The sequence below is a fragment of the Microtus ochrogaster genome, chromosome 4 (assembly GCF_000317375.1).
Source record: "Microtus ochrogaster isolate Prairie Vole_2 chromosome 4, MicOch1.0, whole genome shotgun sequence".
NCBI classification, from domain to species: Eukaryota; Metazoa; Chordata; class Mammalia; order Rodentia; family Cricetidae; genus Microtus; species Microtus ochrogaster.
The window spans coordinates 38337877-38356699 of record NC_022011.1 but is presented as its reverse complement, the minus strand read 5'-3'; the positions used below and the strand labels follow the sequence as shown (position 1 = coordinate 38356699).

The window sequence follows — 18823 nt, the reverse complement described above, 5'->3', positions numbered from 1 at the left end:
GCCTGTGTCCTCTGCAGTCGCTCCAGTCCCAGCCGGTCCCCGCTGGCCATGATAGGCGTCCTCTGGCTGCGTTCCGCCGCCCGGTCTTCCGGCCGCGTTCTGCCCCCTAGTACTCTTTTTAAAATGTATCTAAAAATGTGTATACCCATATTCCTAGCATTCGAGAGGCAGCCAGGAGGATCTGAATTCAAAACCATCCTTAACTACAAATGGAAACTCGGGTGGCTAGCAGTTCACTTGCTGGGAAGTGAGCTTGAAGCCTGTCTTGTGCTACATGAGACCTTGTCTTAAAGAAATTAAAAAGAAAGGAAGAAAGAAGGAAGAAAAGTAGGAAGGAAAGATGGACGAGTGAAGGAAAACTTGGGAAAGGATGGGTGCTATAAACTGAGGATAACCCTGTGGGATCAGTATTTTTGTCCTCTGAGCCTGGTGAGTTATGGGAAACTGAGATAAGTCACATGACTTAATTGACTGGAGTCTATTTTTCCTGACTCAGGATTCCTACAAAGTTTGTTGTCGCCAAAGGAATTATAATAACACAGAGTAAGGACTCTGTCTACAACTGGCTTGTTCAAAAGTTGTTGACTATGAGATCAGAACAGGATGAAAGGAAGGGAGATTTCAGTATATGTGGTCAACAAGCATGAAGACATTAACTTGGATCTTCAGCACCCACATAGCAGACATAGCACCTGACAGCAGGCACTCAGGAGGAGGGGTAGGCAGATCCCTGCAGCCCATTAGACATAAATCCAAGCTGTATAAATAAGCTCTGGATTCACTGAGAGTCATTGACTTAAAAAGTAAAGTGGAAGGCAATCTAGGAAGACAGCTGACATTGGCCAGAGGCTTCCATGTGCACATGCAAACACAAGAACACATACATACATCATATAAACATAGAAAACAAGACCCAAACAAAATCAGTATGGTTGTTCCCTAAAAACATCCTTCTCTCATCCAGAAGTTATGGGATTGTTGAGTGAGGTAAGCTTCTGTTTGGGAAGGAATTTATGTGACCAATGAGTCACCAAGTAGCCTAAGGTGGGACATGGGGATTTCTGTGTGGGTCCTGGCCCCAGTGTTGTCAGACCCTGAACAGGAACCTGCATGAAAGGACTGACAAGAAACCTGAGCTGGGCAGCAGCCTGCTTGGGTGTTGGAGTCAAAGAAGATGAAGGTATGTATGTGGGAGAGTAGGGATGGGGGATAGACGTGATGTGAGATGTGGGAACTCAGTGGAGATCTGCAGAGATCCAAACAGGAAGGAAACCAGCAGTGGTGGCTTGGTGCTTGCTGCCAGAGTATGAAATAGGAAGATCTAGCCCCAAGAGAGGGGCAAGACTTTTTTTTTTTTTAACCTTTATGCAGTGTAGTCACAGTATGCAAAGAGAAGGGACGTGACTCTGTATTGGCCTGGAATTGGAGACATCATTGTGAAGCTAAAGTTTTAAGTGTGTGAAGAGAAAAGTAAGTTGAGATGTGAAGTATGTGGTGACCTGTGTATGTGGTACTTTTGATGGCTCTGGCCACTGAAGACCTGGCATCATCATTCCCAAGGAACAGCAAGCATAAACACATGGGGTTCCAAGATACATACCAGGGATGTGTCCTCAAGACACAAGGTAAAGGGCCAAGAGATTCTCAGTTATCTTAGTCTGGAGCATCAAGACAATATACAGCAAATGAAAGGCTGTGCACTTGTAGTAAGATAAATAAGAGCTAGATTCAAAAGTTGAGGAATGGAATGCTCCCATAAGATGCCATGCTACAAAATGCTTTTTAAATGCCGTGGGAGGGGTTGCCCAATGGAGATCTGAGATGAAATAGTCAGGAGGCACATCCTCAATAAAGGACAAGCTGAGATTTATCAGGAAACATCTGACAACTGAGACGCATCCTGCAAAATGGGTGGTCTTGGTCCTACAGATTTAGGAAAGACGGGGGGTTTTCCAACAAAAGGAGTCTCAAGAATGAGCCCTGCTGAAAGCCACTCATGCTTCTAAACTAATTTGATTGCCATGAGGACATGCACAGCACAACTGGACAGGATTTGATAGCAGTGCTGAGGCATATTTCCTGGTTGTGGTGATTAAATGTGGTTGTTTGAATGTGTGTGTGTGTGTGTGTGTGTGTGTGTGTGTGTGTGTGTGTGTGTGTGTGTAGATGATGAAGTATATGAAGTATAATGCCAACAACTCATTCTCAAACAATTGAGGAAATGAAAGAGCCTTCATCCCTTTCTCTGTAGGTATGAAACTGCTTCAGAATAAAACCAACCCTATGTACACACGCTTAAGCTTGTATGTCCTATGAGAAACTTGACTCTCAGAGCACATACTGAATCAAACTTGAAAACTAAGTTCATCCCTTTCATATCAGACTCCCTGCCAGAAGCAGAGAAGGCTGAGGAACTGGACACAGCAATCCTCCCTCCCTCTTGGACTGTGCAGCCTACTGTCCAATACGAGACTAGTGCTTCACACTTCCTAAGTGGGTGTCTAGAAGGATCCAGTAGTTAGGGCATGGCTAACTATGTAAACTTAACTTTCTTTTATTAGCACACAGAGTTCCACAAGAAAGAAGTGGCTTTTGAATCTTTTTGAGTGCTGTTGTTTTGAGCATCTTAAAGGCGAATCTGTTTTGAGTCGAATAATTTGTGCTGTTTTGTATGCTATTCAGCTGCTCACTTTCCCTAATTAAAATGCACGACTGTTGTCCTGTATCACATGCTGGTGAACTTGTTTCATTTCTAACTTTCTGTAATTGGAGGCTGCTACATATACCCAGTGAACACTCAATAAAATTAATTGAGGGTAATGATGATGAAGACAAGACTCACAGTGTCATTGTTATTTCTCCCAACCACCTCCGCCCTGGAAGTTCAGATTGTTTTCTTTTAGAAGTTGTTGCTATGGAGTTGAAAGGATAGATATGCTGAAAGCTTATGGTATATGATCCATAAAAGGTGGTCATGGTAGGTGTCTGACTGAATAGAAAATGTCAAACTTGGTGTGGGAGGATCTGTTTGGCTCTTGCGTTTGAGCCATAAGCAATGTCTTTTATCCAGCTCAACTTGAATATCAAACCTATTTCTGTCTTGGGACCAGTGTCTCTCACCTGTCTCTCTGTGCACCAATACCTTACTACAGGTCCCAGCTTTTGTTACTTGGGCCTTTCCTTTCTTTCAGGAAAGTCAGTGGAATGAACTTCTTGAAACTCTGCACCGACTTCCCATCCCTGACCCCGGAGTGTCTGTTCATCTCAATGTGGTAAGTGGGACAGGATGGTGGCCACCCCAAGAAAGGATGTTTGTATGAACCTTAAGAGGAGGCCAGAGTCACACTTGTAGCCTAAGCCCAGGTTCAAGGCCGTCTGGGGTGTGGGATTCTTTTTCTCTCTGAGATTCACTGAAGAATAGATGCTTCTCAAATGACCACCCATATTCTTAGTCACAGATGCAATGAATATGATGGCTGGAGCTGCTAGCCTCATCGTCACCTGTATTCTCTCTGTCACAGTTAAAGCCCATTCTGGACCTTAGTGTGCAAATACTACCTCCCTCCTGTATGCCTGTTAACTCATGAAAATCCTTCAAAACCAATTCTGATTCTGCTTCCTGAGAAATCCTCCCCTGACCTCACAAGCTGAATTAGGTCTTCTCTTTGTCCCTAATCCTCTGGCATGCTCTTGGAGACTTAGTGCCATCCTGCTGGAGTAAGCTGTTATCCAGTGCCCGTCCTTTGAAGACAGTGTGAGAGTTCTCAGCATCGTTTCTGGCCTACAGCAGTCATTATTTATTTGAGTGCTTTGAGATGCATCCTGTACATTGTTTAGTGTGCCAAGGTAGAAATTCCTCTCAGTCAGCTGATGGGAAATTTCTGTTCTAGTTGTCTATTTTGCTAGTGCTTGAAGTGATTTTAACCAATACCTCTAACTGTACAGATTCAGATTCCTTATTTGTCAGAAAGAGTGTATAGGATTTATTTTTATAATTCAGTTACTAAATTATTTGATCTCTTAGATGGAAGCCATGGTTGCCTTTATCAGAAATCTGTGGTAGATACCCTTTTCAGGTATCCACTGTCATGCAGACCTGTCTCTCTATCCCGTAGACCTGGCGGATTAGATAGTGTCCTCTTCCAGCTTCTCAAGAAAGAGACACAGTGCTGGTTTCAGGGATCACGAAGGTGTCAGATTCCATAAGGCAGACTAGTGAGTTTTACCAGAATGGTATCAAAAACCACAGTATTACCAGTAATGTTAACAATAACAAATCTATTTTTTATGTTACTAATTTATATGAAATATACACCTCTAGTGTTCAAAATTGTCCCAGTATAGGTGTTAACATTCTCATGCTGTAGAGTTTAGAGAGGGAAAGTGTCCATGCAAAGTCATGTGATTTAGAAATGACAGCCTAGCTTTTACAGTGCTGAGCTGAAAGTAGGAAGGGACTGAGGGAGGGAGGGAGGGAGGGAGGGAGGGAAGTAGAAAAAAATTTACTTATGGAGGGTTTGCTCATGGGGAGTAGGGACTGCCAGAAAACATGAACAAGTGTGCTTTAGAACCAGTCATCACTGAGCAGGGCAACCCTGCCTTTGTCACAATCTTTTATCCGAAACAGCTTGATCTCACTGCTTCAGCCTGTAATGACATCCGACAGGTAGCTGAGGAGCAGCCTTGGCTAGGTCACAGCTGCCTGAAAGGAAGGGCCACTCCTTCCCGGAATGGCCACACAGGCAGCATGCTGTCAGGCCTCGAGGACAAGCCAGCTCAGGGGTAGGAGGAACTTTTGGGTGTGCAGCTGTTTCATTCCAGTGGATTCTAGGAATGTTTCTGACCTCTCCTGGTCCCCAGCATTTCATGGGCAATGGAGCAAGACAGAATCTCCAAGGACAGCCTGGGGACTAGTTGGTTTAGAGCTCTGCTGGCTCACTCTTTACAATCCATTGCATCTGTAAAGGGTGATTCCCCCTCTTCACTAGACAGTCTTCTTCCCAAAATGCATTTTATTTGAAGGACTAGCATCTCATTTGTAATAGAAATCCTAAAATATTGATGTAATGCCAAGCCTGGGCTTTGTTTATTTAACCACTTTGTGCAAGAGAATGTGCCTATGTAGCTGGTGTAGGTAACTGAGAAAAACAGAAATATAAACTAGCAGTTTGAACAATAATAATTGTGTATTAAAATCCATTTGTTAATCTGGGTGTGGTAGTGCATGCCTATATTCCCAATATTCTGAAAGAGGCAGGAGGATCAGTACAAGGCCAAAACCAGTCTAGTCTATTTCAGACCAACTGGAGCTACTTAGTGAAACCCCGGGTTCAAATAAATAAAATAGTAAGATACCATTTGTTGTGTGCTGAATGCCCTCATGTGTGATGTTCTTAGAGTGTCAGACAAGCCACTCATTGTTGCCATCATTAGTAGTACAGCTTGTCTCCAGGACCCTTTATTTTAGAAAGACTATTCAATTCATTTTTCTAGAAATCTACTTACTCTCCCATTACCCAGGAGCAAGGGGTTGGGGGAGAAGTCCCAGATTTGAGCTTAGGCCATGGGTGAGCTGAATCTCTCTGCACGTGAGCTTCCCTGGCCTTTCACAGTCCATCTTTAACTATCCACCCTTCCAGTACCACTTACCATTATCTTTCAGGCATTTAGAAGCAGCAGAGGAGGTAGCATTAGTTCAGCCAGTTTTCATTTGATTGGAGATATAGGCTTCTTATAAACATGGAAATGCCTCATTATATGTCTTTGAAGTCTTTCTCACCCAGGCTCCAACTCTCTTCCATGACAATCACACTGTAAGTCAGGAAGGAGCTCATCCTCCATTGGCAGCCATATGTATCCATTTCAGATGGAGTAGCCTTTGGCTGGGACTGTCCTGAGCATCATATGAGCAGATTTTGACTACAGTATAGATTGATGAGACCTCAGATGCTAAAATGGAATTATAGAATTGGTGGGGGCATTCTATCATTTAGTGAGTGAATCTAGTGTTATATGGTTTCTGAGAGTCCACTACCCCATTGAACAATATATTTCAAAACTGGCCACTTCTTTGTGTTTAGAAATCTGCAAATATCACATGGGATTTAGACTTTAGCTTCTTGGAGTTTTTGATTCATGTCCCCTAAAGACATTTGATCTTTAATGCTGATAAATCAATGCATTGATCCAACATTAGCCTAAGCAGCTATAATGTGGATATTTCCTATAAGAAAACACAGCTTCCTCATCTGAGTAAGGAAGATGCTTCAGAACATTTACCTAAATTTGGAGTTAAGTCAAGTGCAAGTTAGCTCATCTTGAAAGAATATGCAGCTTGTGTTTTTTTTCTTTTCCAGCATTCTTATTTCACTGTGCCTGATACCAGAGAGCTTCCCAGCATACCTGAGAATGTGAGTACTTGGAATGGGAACATTACATTTGTTTGTTTACTGCTTGTGATTTTAAAACAATAGGGTATGTTTTCAATGCTATTTATAGTAGATTACTAAAAGAAAAATAAAAAGAACAATGGATTATAAATAACAAAAGTAACTTGAAAATATAGAAAGAGTACAGACACAAGAAAAGGTATTCTTCATATTTCTCACAGGTCATCCCTTATGGTTGATATTTATTCATTCCAGTCTTTTTAGGACATTTTCACATAACTAAAATCACGTTTTAGAAGAACATCTTAGATTTTCATAGTTAAGAATCATTGTTATCCACTGCATAATACTCCATTGGAGGGCACATAGGTGTTCTTTCACAAGGGAGACTCAGATTCTTCTTTCTCTCATCATAAGATGAGATGTTCCATGTGAATGATTATTAGGGCAAGTGTATATAAGTACACACACTTCTATGTTCACTTCTCAGAAAGCTCTTCACTTCATAATAAGTGAAAGATGTGCATCCTCACCTCCTAAGGGCTGAGAAGCAGCGAGCTAAAGTGACAGATGCATAGGTTCTTGTTTGCACCCTGAGTGACCATTCTGTCTCAAGTCACATCTGCAAAATACTACTTGATTATAAATTGTACAGTGCATAATAAAGCCTAAAGAGATGCCTGCAAGGTACATGGTAAAATATAATAGCATGAAATTTTATCCAATTCAGAGGATAAAGTTTAGTAATTTTGAGTACATTCCCATTCTGTTGTGTCCAGAATTTTTTTCATCTTTCAAAATTGTAGCTCTGGCAGCAACCAATAACCATCAGTGCATGGAAACCATTATTCTAACTATGATTTCTGCCTACTTTCAAGTATCATGTATCAGAGGAATTTTTTACTATCTTTTGAGACAGGGTTTCTCTTTGTAACTCTGGCTGTCCTAGAACTCACTCTGTAAACTACTCTGGCTCTAAATTCAGTGATACACCTGCCTCTTCCTCCCAAGTACTGGGATGAAAGGTGTGTGCCACCACCTCAATGTACTGTTTGTCCTTTTGTGTCTGGCTTCTTCCACTTAACATAAAGCCTTTAAAGTTTACCTGTATTGTAGCAGGTGGCAAAATTTCTTCCCATTTAAAATGATGTCACCAAACATACTCCAAAGAGGAAAATTCATAGCCTTGAATGCTTTTGTAAGAACAACAATGAAGTTGAGTTTGAATTCAAGAAATTAAAGTACGAGGCATATAGATCAGTGCACAACACTTGGTCAATGTGTGCAAGGACCTAGATTTTCTCTAAAGCACTGTAGAACATCAAAAAATAGAAAAGAGTAAAAACAAATAAACCAAAACTAGAAAAAATTTTTAATTTATTGTTAAGATAATATTGCAAAACAAGATTTCTTAAGAACTTGGAAAGATAAATTGAAGGGAGCAGCTGGGGGGAGGAAAGGGAAGAAGAAAAGTGATATAATTATATTAACCAAAATGTATGTTAAAAACTTTAAAAGATGCATAGATATCTCTAATAAATTTGGAAAGTGAAATAAAAAATTGTTTTAGCAAAGTGTGACTGGTTAAGATAAATATAATATGGCTAGAGAACAACTTGGGAAGATAAACACATTGCCATCTCCACTCTCTCCTCTATACATACATCAGTAATCCATTTGCTTTATTAGCATGTTCCCAGAAACCCAGGCTCTCATTCGTCCGTTTCTCTCCCATTTTTCTTCTATGTTTAGCGGTTAGATTGTGGTTCCTTTCTTCTCTTGTACATCTTGTCTTATATGAGATCTTGGGTTTAACATCTTTCTTTTTCTTGGTTTTAGTCCTCATTCTGTGAAAGCATTCTCCAACAGTGTCCTGAGAGGGTGTTTGTTGTTGGAGGCCATAGTTTTGAACTTGCGTGATTGAATAGCTTGAATGGGGAATTCTAGTTTTCAGATCACTCTCCTTCCAGAAATGTGAAGGCATATTCATTGGCTACTTTTTACTCTTGTAGCTTAGGAGGTTTGCTCAATTTGATCCCTGTTATTATTTTTTATGATCTGTTGGCTTCTAATGTCCTGAAATTGAACAATGACATACTTAATGGTGACTGCTTTCACCCATTGTCCCTGTCACTGATCATCTTATCTGCTTTGGAAACTCACATCCTTACAGCTTACAAGTATTCTCACATTATTGTTTTTTTAATCTTTATTTCTCTTTTCTGTGGCAGATAGGATTAAACCTCCTGTATTGATCCACTGATATTCATTTTCTCTCATGTTTCCCACATTTCTCTCTTAGATTGACCTCTGTCTACTTTCTTCAACAACCTTTCCATTCTTCCACGTTTCCTCCCTTGGCCATCTCATTGTTTTCCTTTTAAAAAAAAAAAAAGCCTCATCTGTGAGACTTTTATTCCCAGATTTAAAAATTAATTCTAATTCTTTTTCATCTTCTTCCTGATCTCCCAGTGGACACCAGCAACCCTCCCAGATCAGTTTCCTGAGCAACTAGTGCCTTTTGACCATCCTCAACTGTAACTGGTATCCCCAGGCCCTTCTGGTTCTAGATGGACAGGTTCAAGAAGCCCGCTGAGGAGCTGGGGGCTTGAAAAAAGAATCTTGGGAATGAATCACTTCCTTTTCATTTGTGTCCTTTCCTAACCTTTGGAGGCTGATCATCTCCACTTCCTGAGCTTTCCTGAGGCTCTGTGCGTAAGCTGGGTTTGGCGCTTTTTGCCATGTCCACCCACCCATCTCAACCTTAGTGTCCAGCTTTCCCTTTCATCCTCCATCAACTCTCATGTCACCTTGGGTCATGTGATCTTTTGTTGTCTGCCTTATGCATTGTTGGAGTCTTTTAAAAAGCATCCTCGGGTGGTACTCACCATATGATTGCTCTCAATCTCCTTCTTACTCCACTCCCCAAGCCATGAGAGCCAGAAATGTCTCCAGGAATTACCCAATGTGCCCTCAGTGATAAATGGTCCCAGGTTGAGAACCAGTTCATTAATAACATCGTTTTAGAGTTTAGTACATTGATACCTCTCTTCTGTTTTTCAAAGTTCATAGCTTTGAAAATGCTTTTACTTAACTTTCCCTTGAGGTGTTTGGGAGAAAAGAGAAACTTGGAGTTTCTCTCTGAGAAAATACCAAGGTACATGTTGTGTTCTTCTATGCTAAATAATAACAGGAAAAAATGGTTACCTGGATATGACTCATCTTTTTATTTTAAGGGCAAAGAATTCCTTAAGTACTTGATTTTAAAGTCGCTGAACATTTTTTTGAACATTTTTTTTCTTTTTTTTATTGTTTTTTTTTTTTTATTGAGAAAGAAAAATAAAAATTTTCCGCCTCCTCCCAGCCTCCCACTCCTCCCTCCCTCCCCCCCTCCTCTCCCCCTCCCTCTCAAGTCTGAAGAGCAGTCAGGGTTCCCTGCCCTGTAGAAAGTCCGAAGTCCTCCCCCCTCCATCCTGGTCTAGGAAGGTGAACATCCAAACTGGCTAGGCCCCCACAAAGCCAGAACAAGAAGTAGGATCAAAACCCAGTGCCATTGTCCTTGGCTTCTCAGCACCCCTCATTGTCTGCCATATTCAGAGAGTCCAGTTTTATCCCATGCTTTTCCAATCACAATCCAGCTGGCCTTGGTGAGCTCCCAATAGATCAGCCCCACTGTCTCCGTGGGTGGGTACACCCCTCTTGGTCCTGACTTCCTTGCTCATCTTCTCCCTCCTTCTGTTCCTCATTGGGACTTTGGGAGCTCAGTCCAGTGTTTTTTTGAACATTTTTATAATGCTTAAATTTCAGCACCATAACTGCTGAGGTTAGAAATGTTCCGTCTAAACCGTCTTTTCCATAAAACCACCTTGAGTTCCTGGCTACATTGTATATTACCTCCCCTGTCCCACCATTTTTGAAATTTCGATTTTTCTCTGCTGGTTTTGTCACTAATGAACTAATTCCCTGTGTATGACCCATTGTCCCTAAATCCTCCTTTGCACACCAGTAGAGGGCTGTTCTTGTTTGTTTCTGAGCAGAATAATAGTACCAGTCTGCCAGTTTCTTTTAAGGCACACCATTCCATTTTAATCCCTGCAGCTACTCTGTGAGAGGTGGATGTGAGCCTCATTTCACATGCACAGAGCTCATTCTCTCTGGTTGCTAACCTAAGTCTGCAGGTCAGTGGGATGTAGCAACCCAGGTTCTAAGGTTTGACCCCCTGGGGTTGACTTGTGATATTCATGAGAAAAAATATTTTATATCTGAAATACACAACATAGCAAGGAAGCTTTTCCTCTCAGGAGACACTGAACTTTGTGAGACCAATTTGTGTAGGTTTAAAACAGAATCACTGTAGAGCTCTTGTCATGTTGAAATTTGCATTTTAATCTTTTGTTGATTTTTCAAGGATTAACTTAAAATGACTAAATTGATGCATTGCAGATTGAAACAAGCAATAACCACAGTGCTGTTAATGTGATATAGTCTGCTGTCATGGAAAGAATATGGGTTTCAAAGACAGCCAGACACAGAGCTCTACTCTCTTGGGCCCTTGGGTTCCTGTTTCTTGAAACCTCAGCATTCTTATCTAATCAACAGAAACATGAAGAGCAAAAGAAGTCTTAAATGTTAAGTTCTAAGGACAGTGCTGAGTCCCACCAGAACCTTTTCTCCTTGTTCTGATTTCCTTAAGTATTCTAGTTCTGACCTCTTTGAGGTCTCTGTGACTGTGAACTGAGGAACATGATTCCTGGTGGCTTGTCTTTTCTGAATGTTAGCTGACATTCTTAGTTGTACACTTTAATGTTCTCCCTTTCGTGAGATATGTCTTTCATGGAGCCACAAAAAGCTCTTGGTGATCCCTGTTATCATTGGTGTGGCAAATGGAATGCGGGCTCAGTGCTTGTCGTGGAAGGGCTGATCTAAATTTAGGAAAGTAAGCAACTGAAGGATGCCTTTGGCACATGGAACTTAACAGCATTCTAATTCTAATGACATCAGAGAAGGATTAATGTAAAAAAGAAAGAGCTAGTACTTGTTTAACGCCTACTGTGGCTCAGACCAGGCACCATTTATTATATCCTAAGCTTTTACACCAGCCCCTCTGAAAAAGAAGGAGACCCAGAGTTGTAAATTCACTTATCCAGCCAAAACTGGAATTCACACCTGGACAAGTCTAATCCCAGTGCGGAGATGCTTCTCGGTCTCAGCTCCAGTGCTACCTCGACTCCTTAATGAGATCATTAGTGTAAGCAATATGATTAATTGCATGGATAACTAGTTAATACCACCTCTCCTTTAAGGATGGAGGATTAGTACTTGGAGCTTATAGATGCTTGACATAAAACTATATGCTATTAATGAATGACTGGCTGGTGGACGGATGAACTGACTAAGCGCCCGGCCCTGAGAGAGGGAAAGGAAAAGAATATCTACGTACAGCTGGCTTTTGCACCAATTTGTCCACAAGTTGTTAAGGAAAAGCAAACATGGAAAATTAATTCTTTTCACTTTCAGCTCCTTGTTAAAGTTAATTCTCATTATTTCTCCAGTTTCTTTATAAAAATATTTTCTTTCTTTTTATAAAAAAATATTACTATGTAATTGCTCATCAGGGTTTTTGTGTCTATCTTGATAACACATGTAGGAGTAAATTTATGCAGTCAGTAATTAAATGAGCACAAATCTTTATAAATTTTAAACAGGTGACCTTCATTCAAGAAAAAGTCACAGTTCACGGGTAGATGTGTAGTAATAATTACATTGTAAGCTGGCTGCATAAGAGATATTTTGTTTTGAAGTTTATTTTTGATTAATGAATAATCATATAGGCTTTAATTTAAAATATTAAACAAACCTGTCTTTTTATCTGGTCAATGTCATACCAAGTGGTTAACGATGCAAGGAAAGTGTTTAGCTGGATGGTTATATGTGACATTGCCCAGGCTCCACTCTGCTAAAAGATGCACATGGTATAGAAAAGATTTATGAAGTCATTGTGACTTTCAAAAGTAAACAAAGTTGAGATGGTTCAAGAGGGCCTATTATCGAGTACTGTGATTGTTCTTATGAGTTGCCAGATAATTGTTTATTCTAATGGTCTTTCCCTTCACACAGAGGGATAAAGCTGACCTCGGGGACTCTGCTTTCTTTCTTGAACTACGCTTCTCTCATTTGACTGCTCAGATGAATTGGTGGGGTTTTTTCCTTGGCAGATTATTTTGGAACCCAAAATTTGTAATTCCCTTTTAAGAATCTGTTGCCGCTAAGGTAACTTAAATTCTTTTTTTTAAAAAAAAAAATCACTTATGAATTTAAAGTTTTTTTTGTTTTTTGTTTTGTTTTGTTTTGTTTTGTTTAATATTGAAAAGTTGGTGATGCAGCAGCTCACTTACTCAGAGCTCTTAGTCAAGGGGATGCCCGAAGCTCAAGATCTGGGACCAGTTTGGGCAATGAAGCAAGACCCTGTCTCTCTTTAAAGAAAAAAATCATATTGTAAAACATTTGAGTAAGAGTTTTTAGGACCTGAGACCCATTGGCAGAACCAAGCCTCTGGCCTAGGAAGCCGCCTCTAGAAGGGGTGCAGTGAGTCTTTATTCCTGTACCCTACTGGAGAGTCTCAAAGATTAATCAAATGACAGACTGAAGCAGACTAGCATCTGCTTTGAAGGCTCCAAGGAGTACCCAGCTTAGAGGTGATTTTTTTTTTGGTTTGAGGATTATCTCATTTCCCTGTGGTATTGAACCTAAGACGCTTTCTTTCTAAGCCACCTGACACGTCTCCCGAGCCCAACCTATTCCATCCCCACCTCTGACCTCCACCTGGTTCATAACCTCAGGCATGAATCACAGTGAGTATGAAGTCCCCAGCGACCTAGGCTGGTGGAGCCAACAGGGAGCAAGGAAGGAATGGCTATTGGGAGATGCTTCCCAGGAGCATCCTCCCCTTTGTCTGGGCTGAGACTTTCACCAGCATCTTTTTGTACAGATAACAAATGAAAGACAGGAATATAATGATATTTTATTTATGTTTTAATAAATAAAGCTTGCCTGAATATTAGAAGGGCAAAGCTAAACCACTAGAGGTCAGGCAGTGGTAACACACACCTCTAATCCCAGGATCTGGAAGACAGAGGCTGGTGGATCTCTGTAAATTCAAGGCCACCCTGGGCTACCCAAGATCAGTACCAAAAAAAAAAAAAATCCAGATGGTGGTAGGTCACACCTTTAATACCAGTACTAGGGAGTCACACCTTTAATCCCACACTAGAGGGAATATAAAATGGGAGGAGAGATAGGCTTAGTCTGCTTAGTCTACGGGTCACCCGGCCTTGATAGAGGTGAGACTTCTCTAGTGGCTTGGCTTCTTGCTCTTCTGGTTTTCAGGTTAAACCCCAATCTGTCTCTGGGTTTTTATTGTTGATGCTCCACGAGGGTTCAAGGACTTGCTGCAGCACATTCATCCTTGAAATTCACCTTCCATGCTGCACTGTCTGGAGTCCTCCTTAGGTTTGAGTCCTTGCCATGTGAATTCCATAGCAGTAACTGGCAGAGGATAAAGGACTGGATACTCAGGCTTAGCTGTGATGGGGTTGCAGTGGTCAGAGACCCCAAGCTGAGGAACAGGCAGCAGAATTGCCTTGTTGGACAGGAATGGTGGTTGTTTAGGAGGATTGGCACTCTATTAAACAAGTACACACTGAAATATTTGGACAAAAGGTGTGGTACGCAGAACCTTGCCATTTCAAAGGCCAGAGGCCCAGAGAGCCTTTCTTCTCCCCTCTCCAAGTCTAATTCGTTGTCAAGTACTATGGTTAGTGTTTTTCACATGTACACCTAAAGCTTTCCTCTGAATTGTTTATACATTTGGATTCTTCCCTGTCCCCACAAATGTGTTGGTTACCAGTTAAGTAGTTTGCCTTTTTTTCCATTCTCTATGAGCTTTAAGGTCTTAAAAAAATTATGTAAAAATATTTGTAGCTGTTTTTCCTGCATGTATATTTGTGGGGGTGTGAGTGTGTGTGTGTGCGCGCGCATGTGTGTGTGTGTGTCCAGAGGCTAGAAAGGGGTGTCAGATCCTCTGGAACTGGAGTTAAAGACAGTTGTAAGCTATCATGTGAATGCTGGGAATTGAACGCGGGTCCTCTGTAAGAACATTCAGGGTTCTAAACTGCTGAGCCATCTCTCCAGTCTCAAGGAGATCTTTTTGAAACACAAATATGAACCTGTTTTCTTTTCTGTGTGCCCTTCACCAGTATTAAGTAGCTGGTCACCTCATCTGACTCAGCCTGATTTTCTATCAGGTGTCTTTTTCTTCCTGATATACCACACTGTCTGCTAGAACACTCTCTTGTTCCCCGCTCACACCAGAGCCAAAGGACAGGTAGTCTTCAGCCACTGTTTCCTCCACATGTGGATTTATTCTTTCAACAAACCGCTAGATGTTGGGATCACTCAAAGGTACTCAACCTAGAAGGAAAACACACTTAAATCTGAGTTACTATTAGATAGGGACAAATTGTCATAGATACACAAAGTAATGTTTGGTAGTAGAGTCCAGGAAGAGGTGACACAGACACAGGGCTGGGTCTTGTCAAATGAATGAACATGTTTAGAGCAGAGAAGAGTATTCTGGGAGGAAATAAAGCCCCAGGGGTGGGAAATGGTAGGGTAAGTTACCATGGAACTCAAGCTTTTGGGCACTTAACAGCAAAAGGGAGATCCCTGTCTCCAAGGGGCTTTCTCTGAGCCCAAACTTGGCAGGAACTAAGAGCGAGCCAGGCCCCCTCTGCCCTGCAGGTGCTCTTCCATCCAAGAAGTTTCTGGGTTGGGGCTGTTGGCACTCCCTCCCACTCTGGCGGGTGGCATCCCAGAAGGAAAGAAGCAGGGGAGGAAGCAGATAAGAAAGACAGCTTCTGTTTAGACACAAATATCTTGGTGATCAGCACAGATGGGATGAGAAATACCAAAAAAAGTACATGACAGTTTAGAAAGAATTTGGCTAAATGTTACATATTTTTAACATACCTGTGTAGGGTTTTTTAATCAAGCACCTGAGTCACTCGGATTTTGACTGGGAATAGGGGCCTGCTGAAGTCAAATGGTGTCTTATTTCAGGAACAGACCCTTCCCCATCCACAAAAGGATCCTTGTGTGTATGTGTGTGTGTGTGTGTGTGTGTGTTTTCCTCCCACCAAAATAAGGCACAGGATTTGTCTCTGACGCTGTGTCTCCCTATTTGGACGGCAAGCTGTGTAACATATTTCTCCTCAGCGTGAAGCTTCTTGGCAGACTCTTGAGGCCACGTTTTGGTGGCTTCAGAGTTATCTTTGGATCTGTCAAAAGTGCTAATGGGCTTTCTGGCCTTCTTTAAGCTCCTCATTTCTATTTTCTTGTTACTTCCATCCTCTTCTAAAAGAAAAATTCCTATAATTTATCAGCAGTTAAGCTCTTTCTGAAATGCTCAGCTGAGGGCCTCGTATTTGTGAGGACTGCTCTGCCGTGTCACTGTCTCTGGAACAAACCCCACCCTGACATCATTAGCTCAGCGTTCCTCAGTCCACTGGGCAGAGAAATGCTTCTTGCCCAGATCCATCCGCCTTCAGTGCTCATTTTTATTTTTCCATGGAGTTTGTTAGGAGGCAAGCTGATATGGCAGTTAACAGATAAACTTCAGATTCAAGAGAACTGCTCTTGGCTCTTCCCTGCTTACTGGGTGATCTTTAGAAGCAGCTAAGACTTTCCAAGCTGAAAGTTCTAAGACTTTCCGAGATACCATGTCATATAGCCAAGCAAAAAAAAAAAAAAAAAAAAAAAAGGCCCAAGCTTCTGGCACAGGTCCTGTGTCAACATAGTAGATTATAGCACAAAAGCAGGGCATTACCTGCCTCATCCTTTCTGCTGGTGTCCATAGCATACACTCCCCAAAATGGTTCTGGTAGAATTAAAGCAATTTCAAAAACTTACTCAAAAGGGGGGAAATGTAGATACTGTATTTCACTCAAAAGGGGGAACCATAAGATAAACAGCAGCAAGTTGTGACAATCACTTTATTTTAACCTGCTTTTGTTTTTTCCCCTGTAACCTGGGTTTCGTTCTTTTAATTAGCATTATGGATTAGGGCTCTTCTGATTTTAGCAGGGAAATGCAGAGCATTTCATTCTATAGCCCCTGTGCATCTACCTGACATTATGCTAACTTTTAATTTCATTCTATAGCCCTTGTACATCTACCTGACATGATGCTAATTTTTAATGTTACAGGTTTTTAATGCTGTTCAATAGAACTCTCAGGAAATGAGAGAGAAGGAAGCTGGTGCCATGAGTGGCAGTTTATCACAATTAAAGATCTACAACACATAATTTAAGTACACCAGTAATTTTATATGCAAAATAGCATAAAGTACTTCTCAACAATATTATGGCTGAAGATAAATAAGAATGAGCACTTATGTCATGATTTATTACTGTTTGACCAGAGTATTAGGCTAGCCATCAAAATTCACAGATAAAGAGCAAGCGTCCCCCCCTACACCGTGTCTCCTAGATATCGCTCACTCACTCTACCATGATGAGGCTTTACACAGGTCACTTTTCTTAACCTTCAATCCATTCCTTGAACCTTTCTCTATTTAAAGATGTAAAACAGAAGTACAGAAGTGATGTAATGTAGCAAAGGTCACATGATAAGTGGACAACAGAAGATTCAGTCTAGGTATAAGTTAAAATATTATATTCAAAAAATATTGAGTGTAGGGAAAACAAGAGAAAATATATATGCAAGGAAAGGAAACCCCTATTTATAGAGTAATCCTGATATGGGAAGTCCTTTTGTCTATGTGTTGCTTTTACTGATTATATAAAGAACTGGCTTGGCCTACAGCATGGGAGGAAGGAGGCGGAGTCAGAGAGAAGCCATGGAGCCGCTGCCGGAGACAGACCTGCTAAAACCATGACCTCGTGGTGATATACAGATTAATAGAAATGGGTTAAATTAATATGTAAGAGTTAGCCAATAAGAAGCTAGAGCTAATGGGCTAAGCAGTGATTTAATTAATACAGTTTCTGTGATTATTTTGGGTCTAAGCTAGCCAGGCAGTGGGGAACTAATAAGCAGAGGCGCCCTCCTTACAACAGAATCCTTATATGTCAGGCCAAGTGTGCCTTATCTGTGTTCTTTCTATTCCTCCTAATAACCTTTAGGTAGACAGTGCCATGTCTCAGAAAATTTCTAGGGCCTAGGGTCCAAAGATCAGAGGAAAATCCTATCTTCATTGCTTATTAGACCATTTGATCTTAGAAATTTTCTCTCAGACTGAGTCTCTTCATTTTTGAGATTGCAGAATTCCTGTGCTTCTTTGGGAGCAACATGAAAAGCAAACACAGTGTTGTGTATGACCTCGAGTTGTAACCCATAATCACCACACAAGGATGCAGTTGCTCAGGGTACTCATCTCCAAGGCCTCTTTGAACTTTGCATTTCATGATTTCATACATGATTAGAGAGCTTGGGCTCCCAGGTAGAAGAAGTGGGACAAGGGAAGAGTACACATGCCTTCTGATTATTTGCTGTTTCTACTGCTTTTATGAGATACTTTTGTAATGAGAACAAACAAAATAAGCCACAAGCCTTGCTTTCTTCTTTCTCCTAGAGAAATCTGACAGAATATTTTGTGGCTGTGGATGTGAACAACATGTTGCATCTGTATGCCAGCATGCTGTATGAGCGCAGGATCCTCATCATCTGCAGCAAGCTCAGCACTGTGAGTAGACCATCCGAGACAGCTTTGCAGTCACCTAATTTTAATTGTAAGATTATATCGGCAAGATTAAAGACAATTTTAGGGAAATGAATCGGCCACATTCCCCTCATATGGTAATACCACTGTCATTAATCATTCATGTCCCTTTACTGTGTCAAAACCCATTTCATTTATTCTTGCAGTCTCATGATCAATTATAGTTTTTCCTCTTGATTGTACATTGTGAACATAGTGCCTATCTCCACATAAGCTTATTTTTGTTGTTTCTTTAAAATACTGGCACTGTATTCCATTGTAGTGATATAGTCATGGTTTACTAAAGTTTCCTTCTCTTGTTGGTCATTTAGGTTGTTCATAAATAAATGCTCTAGTAGATGGGGTCTGCCAGATTGTTTCCCCAGAAGTCTTGGGCCTGTGTACAGGGAATGTTGTCATTTGTATACACTTTCACTACAGCTTTTGCTAGAACTGTCTGTGTCTTTGTATGTTTTATCTGTGTGTGTGTGCTACATTTTAATCCTGCAATAAAAATATGTAAAAATGATATGGCAGGTTTTAATTTTGATATATTTAGTTAGAAGTAACTATTGTCCATGAGTTTATTTCCTGTGTGTATTTTGTTAATATTTTCCCATTTACCTCAAATGTTTTTTTCTTTTTTATTTATTTATTT

The 18823-nt window shown here is 40.9% G+C and overlaps 1 protein-coding gene across 4 annotated transcripts in view; it reads left to right on the top strand.

Annotated features, from left to right (window-relative positions):
• The window catches only part of Dennd1a (DENN domain containing 1A), a 536773-nt gene that overhangs the window by 276144 nt on the left and 241806 nt on the right, over positions 1-18823 (top strand). For all 4 annotated transcript variants that reach the window (XM_026778778.1, XM_026778777.1, XM_013345984.2 and 1 more), the window contains 3 exons: positions 3192-3272; positions 6357-6410; positions 18040-18150. In XM_026778778.1, coding sequence (XP_026634579.1) covers positions 3192-3272; positions 6357-6410; positions 18040-18150 — 246 coding nt within the window. The remainder of the gene's footprint in view (positions 1-3191; positions 3273-6356; positions 6411-18039; positions 18151-18823) is intronic.